Source organism: Sitophilus oryzae, unplaced genomic scaffold, assembly GCF_002938485.1.
Source record: "Sitophilus oryzae breed Bouriz unplaced genomic scaffold, Soryzae_2.0 scaffold_551_pilon_pilon, whole genome shotgun sequence".
In the NCBI taxonomy this organism is placed as follows: Eukaryota; Metazoa; Arthropoda; class Insecta; order Coleoptera; family Curculionidae; genus Sitophilus; species Sitophilus oryzae.
In genome coordinates, this window is record NW_022147142.1 from 1627276 (window position 1) to 1636241 (window position 8966).

Below are 8966 nucleotides of genomic sequence, written 5' to 3' on the forward strand. Positions count from 1 at the left end.
GTATATAAAAACATAAAATTGTTTAATTTTTCGTTAGTTTACGGCTGAATCCCTTCTAAAATGGAACCAGTAAAGGCAATACTGTTATTCTCCATCTTGGGAAATATCCTATATGTACATAAACCGCCAAATGTATACCTTCAATATATTTGCTTAAATGAGAGACATAAATGAGAGACATAAATAGAAACATATCCACAATGTTATAAACCTATGAATTTTTCTCGAATAAATGATGTGAATGTATTTTCTTATGATTTAAATACCACTAATCATACATTTTTTAAAATTTTGCACATCTATCCAAATAGATCTCGAATATTTTCTTCATGGTTCGAAATTAAAACAACTAATTGTTCTCTTCAAAATGTAAAACAGAACTCTGATTATTCATACACCATACTCTTTACATTAGCCGGTGTATTAGTGATATTACTGATAGTTTCAATTCTCTTGTGGTATTTCAGAAAGATAAATTAATAACGTGATCATTACGATACAACAACCCCGTTTACACTTTTTCTTGGTTTTTAAATTATGATCATTTTGTATCCTCCCATCAACACAATCCCCTTTCCATTTTGTTCTTGGTTATTCTTAATCAGTGACAAAAATATTTGCAAGCATTCTGTTGACAACATTGCTCTTATTATAACCTTAAAATGTATCAGGCAAACTTTTACAACCAGCTATCAACTAGTGTGTCGCTCGATAAACAAATTAAAAAAGTTGAAGAATTTCGAACTAAGCGCAGCGAGATTTTAATTAGTGAATATTATATTAATAAATCAAGATCCAAATGGGTTAGCGTTGGATTTTTATTGGAAAGGAAATATACACCAGTAATGAAGCTTGGAGGATACAAATACAATCAACATATAGTTTTCAATGAAGATCAGTGGATCTCATTTTTAAACAATCAAGGGGTTATGTTGAGCTTTATTTACTCCAACAGCTATGGATGGCGACCTATGCAAGGAGACGGATACGAGATACATTTTATTTTTATGGGTGATTCAAGAGTTATCAAGATAACTCAAGACGGAGGAAACGAATTATACTTAGCTGGTGATACAATAAACGAACTTGTAAATTTAGTGAATTTGGTGAAATACCGTTTTGATATGTTGAAATTTCAAGAATTTTCAAAATATTATAATACTATCGTTAGTGGAGTCTCCCTGCAAAATGGAGATTTGATTAAAAATATTTATGATGTAATCACACCTAATCCAAACAGTGCTAATGTTTGCTGTGTACTCGAGTTACTACAATTTTATCCTGATTGTGTTATAGAAGATGTAGAAACTTTTGCATGCAATGAGTTTGTGAAAAGTATCATTAAAAAATAAAATTTATTCATTCAACTATCCATTTTATTTCCCCCCACCACCTAAATTTAGTACTTAATACCGCTAGTTTACTCAGTATCTTTCAGTCAAGATGTGGATGGCATACGTAAAAGTGACACCAGCTTACGACTTGATATCTGCTGTCGAAAATTTAAAAGAGCATTAGGAAAACTTAGAATTTGATGCGGAACATGAAGCTGTTTATGGTATGGAGAAATTCTATACTGCTGAAGAGTGTAAAGAAATTGCTAAAAAATATCGAAGGGGGGTTGAAGCTTGTGATATATATTTAAACACATCAGATATAAAAACTTTCACAAATAGAATTAAGGAGCTGGATCTAAACCACTTTGTGAATGAAGTCAAAAAATTTATACCCAAAGATATGTCTGAAGAAAATGTAAACGAATAAATTTTTTATTTTATGTGTCCGTTTTATTTAATCCCATCAGAAAACTGTTTTACTGTATTTTGCTGTCTGTTTGCTGTGTGTTTGCTGTATTTTGCTGTCTGTTTGCTGTATTTTGCTGTCTGTTTGCTGTATTTTGCTATCTGTTTGCTGTATTTTGCTGCCTGTTTGCTGTATTTTGCTGTCTGTTTGCTGTATTTTGCTGTCTGTTTGCTGTATTTTGCTGTCTGTTTGCTGTATTTCGCTGTCTGTTTGCTGTCTGTTTGCTGTGTGTTTGCTGTCTGTTTGCTGTATTTTGCTGTCTGTTTGCTGTATTTACTGTCTGTTTGCTGTATTTTGCTGTCTGTTTGCTGTATTTTAATATGTGTTGCTGTTTAGTACAGATAGTAAATAAAACTCAGGTTATTAAATATTTGCTTTATTCAATCATTAAAAAATTATTATACAAATAATAAACGTTAGTTAGAGCACAAATGGATGGTGATTTTGAATGATGAGAACACTGAGGCTCTCCTGGCTGTATGGTTGGGTTTTCATCGAGTTCCATCACTGGTTTTAATGAGTACTTTCTTATATATTCTGCTTTCTCTCTCCCTTTTACATATACATGGTCTACTTCTTCAGTGATATCTTTGATGATATCAGAAAACTTATGAATTGGTGTATATCCTTTATACCATGGAAGATAATGATGATTTTGCATTAACCAATTAGCTTCCTTGGCCAAGTGTGGTGGTAACTGATTTAAATTAAAAGGTCGTTTAAACAGGAAATGACATATCTTTTTTCCATCATATGCTGCTAATTCTTTAGGAGTAAATCGATTGTTCTCTACTTTAAATCCTTGAACATCAAGCACCAGTAACTTCATATTTTCATACGTGAAAATTTAATATACATTGATTTTTTGTTGGTGTAATTTTGTATTTGTTGTTTTAATCTCTTTAATTTTTTTAAATATTCAGATACACGTAGTTCCAGTTCTGTATTCATACTGATATCTGATGTTGATCAGTTTCTACATTTATGTAGTTAGAGTTGCATGCGCATTAGAGTGGTTTAACAATTTTTGTTAAGGGGTTATAACTAAATACTTTGTCATGCAAAATAAGACAATAAGCAGATGTTTCTTTTTTGATATTAGCATTTGTTTCAAATTCCACTCTCATTACAATAGAACCGGTTTGTAGGAATTCTTTTTGATGAGAACAGTCAATATGTGTAACTGGATAAATACTCTTAAATTTTTCCGGACTAAACATTGGTTCAATAGAAGTTCCATAATAAGAGTGCCTAAAATCAGCATACATTTCATATAAAGCAGAATATTTGTTCTCTTTAAAATTTAAATATAGGTCATGATATGGATATCTTTCGGAATTTAAAAAGATTCGGATATTAGATAAATCAACATTATCAAATTGACTCATATCTTTAGTAACTTGTCCTATATCTATCTGGAATGCAATTATGACATGACGAGGAGCTTCGAGTTTACTAGTGGTTTTTACTGGCCATGTGTGACGAGTGGTCTCAGGTAATGAAGAATATTCAATAATTTCCCAACTTCGAAATCCAATTAAAAGTTCTTTGTTTGATTCTAATATCTTAGTTAGAGCAAGTTGTTGAGGAATATCGACTGTAATATGAGGGATCTTCCAACATAGTTTATCAATTGAAACCTTTGGCGTTTCAACAGTAGTTGTTGGAGGGGTTGTATCATCTTTAAAGAAAACGGCATCTAAGTCATTACTAGCCCTAATTAGGACCAACTCTTGTTTCATATTTAAAATAATTTTCTTATAATCTTCAAAGAATCCAAGAAGTATTTTTAGGGGTATAGATACATTAAATTTTCCATTGTCATCTACCAAGATTCTATCACTTTCTTTTCTGTCTGGGAACCATCCAGCGTTCTGCAGTTTAATGCTCTCATTGGTATTGAAAGAAACGTATCCTTTTAAAGTTGAAGCTAACCCAACATTCCTTACAGAATCTATAATAACCCCGTTAAGTTCAAAGCGAATTTCTCTAAATAGAAATGCAATGCCGTTATTAACAAACTTTAATTTTTTTGTGTATTTGTCTTCATTATTTAAAAGAGCTCCCTCAATATATAAAAGACTTTCTGAAGGTAGCGTATACGCATCAAGTTCTTGAATTGGTATTCGTATTTCATCGTTATAATCGAATTTCGAAGAGATGAATGGTTGATATGTATGTAATTCAGTACTAACTATTGAATTGTCTACATAGAGTTTTTCTGTTACATTAAGTATATCCATTATTGTAATACTTTAAACCCCAAAGATTGGAGAAATTGGCGGTTTTCTGGTGTTAGCTTCTCAGAGGATTGTTTAATACTATTCTTACAACTAGATGTAGTCTTTTTATAACGTTTAATAATAACTGGTGGTATTGGTCTATTATATCTGATAACCATTATTATCGCTTTTTAAATGTAGTCTAACCGTAATTGTTTCGTTTCGAAAATTAATAAGATCTACGTTCTGATCGATTATTTTTACGGTAATGTTGTTGATTGTTTTAACGCTGACGGGAAAATATAATATGGGTAGTGGGGATTCCACTATTTTATAGCCTGGAGCTACTGCGGCAAAAAATTGATGAATTATGTGTACAGGTTTACCATTACTAAACGATCCTACACAAATGTTGCAATCAATACAAATAGTGTTAACTTTGCTAATATTGACTACATTATCTGACTGATTAATTACATTAGCTTCAATCACTCTTTTCTCGAAACCTAAAAGTCTACCTATTGAATCGGTTTTTGTAAAATCAATTTTTTCGGTGCAAAAAAAATGAGATTTTAAAGTGTTTGTATTTGACTTAAGTGAAAACCCAATAGATTCGTTTTCAAAATTTTCTCGAATACCATTTTTAATGTATTTTTCTATATTGTCAAGGTGTATTACTGGTTGCATAACTGCATACTGCTAAATAATCGCAACGTGCATTGAGGAACCTGGCGCATTCGCCAGAAAGTAAAAGAAAATTATAGAATTCTTTAGAAAAATCTAGAAACAATCGCCAGGGGGTATATAAGGCCCGCGCTTTGACAGTTGGACAAGTCTGAAGATAGTCTGAAGTCTGAAGTTTGAAAATACCGCGAAATACCGTTAGAGTAATAGTAGTTGCATAAGTTGTGTTGTAAATAGTATAAGTTGTGTGTACAGAGTGAAACAAATAAATTCGTTAAGTATTTTATCGTGAGTTTAAATAGTGGACCCACGGAATCCGTAACAATTGGTGTCGGAAGTGCGATTCAAGAGGATTTTAAGAAGAAATTAAGTGGATTGGAAGATTTTTAGACCGAATTTAAGTATTTTTATGGTTGGTACAAGGGAGCAAGCGAAGAAAATGGAGGAAGTAAGCAAATTATTGGGCGATTTTATGGAGAATATGAGAAGAGAGAAAGAAGAGGAACAAGACTGTCTACAGAAAATACTTATGGAAAATCAAGAAAAAATGTTAGAAAGTTTAGAAGCGCATCAAAAGAAAGAAAAACAAGAACAGGACCGGCAAGACAAAATTTTCGAAGATTTGAAAATTCAACGACAACAAGACAAACAAGAAGAACAGGACCGGCTTGAGAAAATTCTCGAAGATTTCAAAGTTCAACGAGAGCACGACAAACAAGAAGAACAGGACCGGCTTCAGAAAATTCTTGAAAATCAAGAAATTAGACAAGAACGGTTGGAGAAAATTGTTGAAGATTTAGAAGTGCGTCGCCAGAAAGAAAAATTAGAAGATCAAAACCGATTTAAGAAGAACTTTGAAGAACTGGAAAAAAGGCAAGACATCCACCTTCAAGAAGCCGTAGAAGATCTTGAGGAACGCCTTCGGCAGAAAATGGAAAAATTAGAGATGGACCTACAGAAGACCAAGGTACAAGTAAAGACACCTGGCGTTCATGGAACTGCGAACTTCAAGGCCCCGACCTACGATGGACAAACCACCTGGACGATGTACCACCACCAGTTTGAAGCAGCGGCTGCTGCGAATGGATGGACTGACCAGGAGAAAGCAGCGGCACTTGTCATCGCGCTGCGTGGCCCTGCCCTGGAACTCTTGCAAACTATTCCTGCAACCCAACAGCAGGAATACCAAACTTTGGTCGCTGCACTGGACAAAAGATATGGCAACCAATATCGACGTCAACTTTACCAGGCCCAGATCAAGACACGCATGCAGAGGTCCGGAGAGAGTCTGCAGGAATTTGAAGCAGACTTACGTCGCCTGGTATACCTAGCGTATCCAGAAGCACCGGAAGGATTTAGGGTAGAACTGGCTGCTCAGTGCTTTATCAGCGGACTGAGGGACAACGAATTGCAGAGGGCGCTGCAAATATTCCGATTTTCTACCAGCAGCGAAGCACTGGTCAGGGCGCTAGAAATTGAAGCTGCTTTTAGCGCCATCCCTAGACCGAAGATAAGATCGGTAACGGTCGAGGAACAGCCCGGAAGTTCTCACATACGTTTGGGGGAGATGTTTAGTAAACTATGTGAGTTACTAGTGAACAAAAGTAGCAACAACACCCAGACAGAGAACCATAGAAGATCACAGGACATAAGGTGTTATAGATGTGGCAGGAATGGCCACATCAAACGGGATTGCCGCGTTCAAATGCGATCCCGTTCACCATCCAGAGAACGTAGGCACCAGGAAAACTAAAATCAGTCAATACTAAGGGGCAAGTATTGACTGGGGAGAACAGAGCCCCCAGGATTTTTTCCATTAGGAGTTTAGGAAGAACCGCTGACAGTTTGGTGATCGACGGGAAGGTCAATGGTAGGAGAATCCGAATGACAGTGGACACTGGCGCTATGGTATCGTTGGTACGGGCCAACTCAGTGCAAGGGTTGAAGCTGATGCCTCTGAGAAGAAGAGTGTGTTTACGTACAGTTACGGGGGAAATGGCCGTTGTACGGGGAGAGGCTATCGTCGAACTGAAGTTAGGAAATTTGAAGTTCCAGCATAGCGTCTTAGTGGCAGATATTGAAGATGACTTCATCTTGGGCATGGATGTGATTCGTCAACATGGATTTTCGTTCGATCACCAGAGAAATATCCTGAATATCGGAAATGAAGAGTTTATGTTATCTCCAGACGAGGGATCAGGAAGAATGGATGTAAGATCAGCGGAAACTGTGGTGATACCTGGTAATACCGAGAAGATCATATTCGGTAAAGTGGAGAAAATCGCTGGGTGCTGTGTTGGACTGGTACAAAGTGGCGACAAGAAACAAGATAGGTACTTAGTAGGAAAATAATTGGTGAACACCGACAAGAATATACCGATCAGAATTGCGAATGTTTACCCGAATTGTGTCAAGATCCAAAAAGGTGACAAGATAGCCATCTGCGAACCTGTAAGAAGTGTCACCCGATGTGATAAAGTGTCGTCAGCTGTTACACAAAAGGCATCCCAAGAAACACTAAAACATCTAGAACAGCCATGGGATCACCTAACACCTGAGGAGAAACCGAAGGCCAAGCAGTTCCTGCTAAAGCATGGCAGTATTTTTGAGAAGAACAACAGTGGAAGAACGGATTTTGTGAAGTACCGGATTAATACTGGTCATGCTCAGCCGATTCGACAACGTCCTAGAAGGGTGCCCCTTTCCAAACAACAAGAAATGGAGACAATGGTAGATAAGATGTTAGAAGATGGAGTAATCGAAGAATCATCAAGTCCATGGTCATCTCCTGTTGTTTTGGTGACGAAGAAAGATGGTAGTACACGATTCTGCGTGGATTATAGGAAGCTCAATGACGTCACTAAGAAAGATAGCTACCCACTGCCACGTATAGATGACACATTAACAACTCTGGCAGGTTCGTGCTGGTTCTCCACTCTCGACTTAAAGAGTGGATACTGGCAAGTTGGTCTAGACGAGGAAGACAAAGAAAAGACGGCTTTTCTACAGGAAACGGACTATATCAATTCAAGGTCATGCCGTTTGGATTATGCAATGCTCCAGCCACTTTCGAACGTCTCATGGAGGTGGTGTTAAGAGGATTAACTTGGAAAACGTGCTTGGTTTACCTCGACGATGTATTGGTTATGGGAAGAACTTTTGAGGAGCATTTGCGAAATTTAGAAGAAGTCTTCGGCCGCATAAGGAATGCGCACCTGTACTTGAACCCGAAGAAGTGTAGCTTATTCCAGCGACAAGTGGAATTCTTGGGTCATGTAGTTTCGGCAGACGGAATTTACACCGATCAGAAGAAAATCGCTGCAATCAAGGATTGGCCTAAACCTCGCGACAAACATGAACTTAGAAGTTTCCTGGGTTTATGCACTTATTACAGAAGATTTGTCAAGGGATTTGCCAATATAGCTGCACCCTTACATAGGCTTACAGGTGATGAAGTCGGCTACGAATGGAACACCGATTGTGATGTAGCCTTTGGAAGACTTAAGGCTGCTTTATGTTCAAGTCCTATTCTAGCCTACCCGCAACAACAAGGGAGGTATATCCTGGATACCGACGCCAGCAATATCGGCATAGGTGCAGTGCTATCACAAGTGCAAGATGGCAAAGAACGAGTGATAGAATATTACAGTCGAGTTCTATCCAAACCAGGAAGGAATTACTGCGTTACCCGGAAGGAGCTGCTAGCAATTGTGAAGGCAGTTGATCATTTTCATAAATATCTGTACGGCCAAGAATTTTTAATTAGGACAGATCATGCGGCTCTCAAGTGGCTTATGGAGATGAAACAACCTGAAGGTCAAATAGCACGATGGCTCGAGAAGCTCCAACAGTATCACTTTACCATCCAACATCGTGCTGGAAAAATGCATGGTAACGCAGACGGTTTACCCAGAAGACCCTGTCAAACCGATTGTAAGCACTGCTGTAAAACGGAACAACGTGAAGGCACTGCCATGATAAGGAGTTTTAAACTTGGAACCGATGAACAGTGGACGACGACACAATTGAGGAAAGATCAAATGGAAGATCCAGACATCGGAGCAATACTACGGCTCAAGGAAGGTAACGGCGAGAGACCACCGTGGCAGGATATTGCGGACAGAGGGCTCGTTTTCAAAGCTCTCTGGGCTCAGTGGAATTGACTGGTTATTGAGAATGGATTGTTAAAGCGCACATGGGAAAGTGCGAATGGCAGCACAGTAACAACTCAGTTACTGGTACCAAGGAAGAAAGTTA

General features: G+C 37.4%; 2 protein-coding genes across 2 annotated transcripts; one reads left to right on the plus strand and one right to left on the minus strand.

Moving 5' to 3' along the window:
• The first annotated feature begins 618 nt into the window (after positions 1-618).
• On the plus strand, positions 619-1373 carry LOC115887081. The gene has a single exon (XM_030906402.1). The coding sequence runs from the start codon at positions 663-665 to the stop codon at positions 1350-1352; it is 690 nt and encodes a 229-aa protein (XP_030762262.1). The 5' UTR covers positions 619-662; the 3' UTR covers positions 1353-1373.
• Positions 1374-2810: 1437 nt separating this feature from the next.
• On the minus strand, positions 2811-4046 carry LOC115887038. The gene has a single exon (XM_030906360.1). It carries the CDS (start codon positions 4044-4046, stop codon positions 2811-2813), a length of 1236 nt encoding a protein of 411 aa, XP_030762220.1.
• Between the last annotated feature and the right edge of the window lie 4920 nt (positions 4047-8966).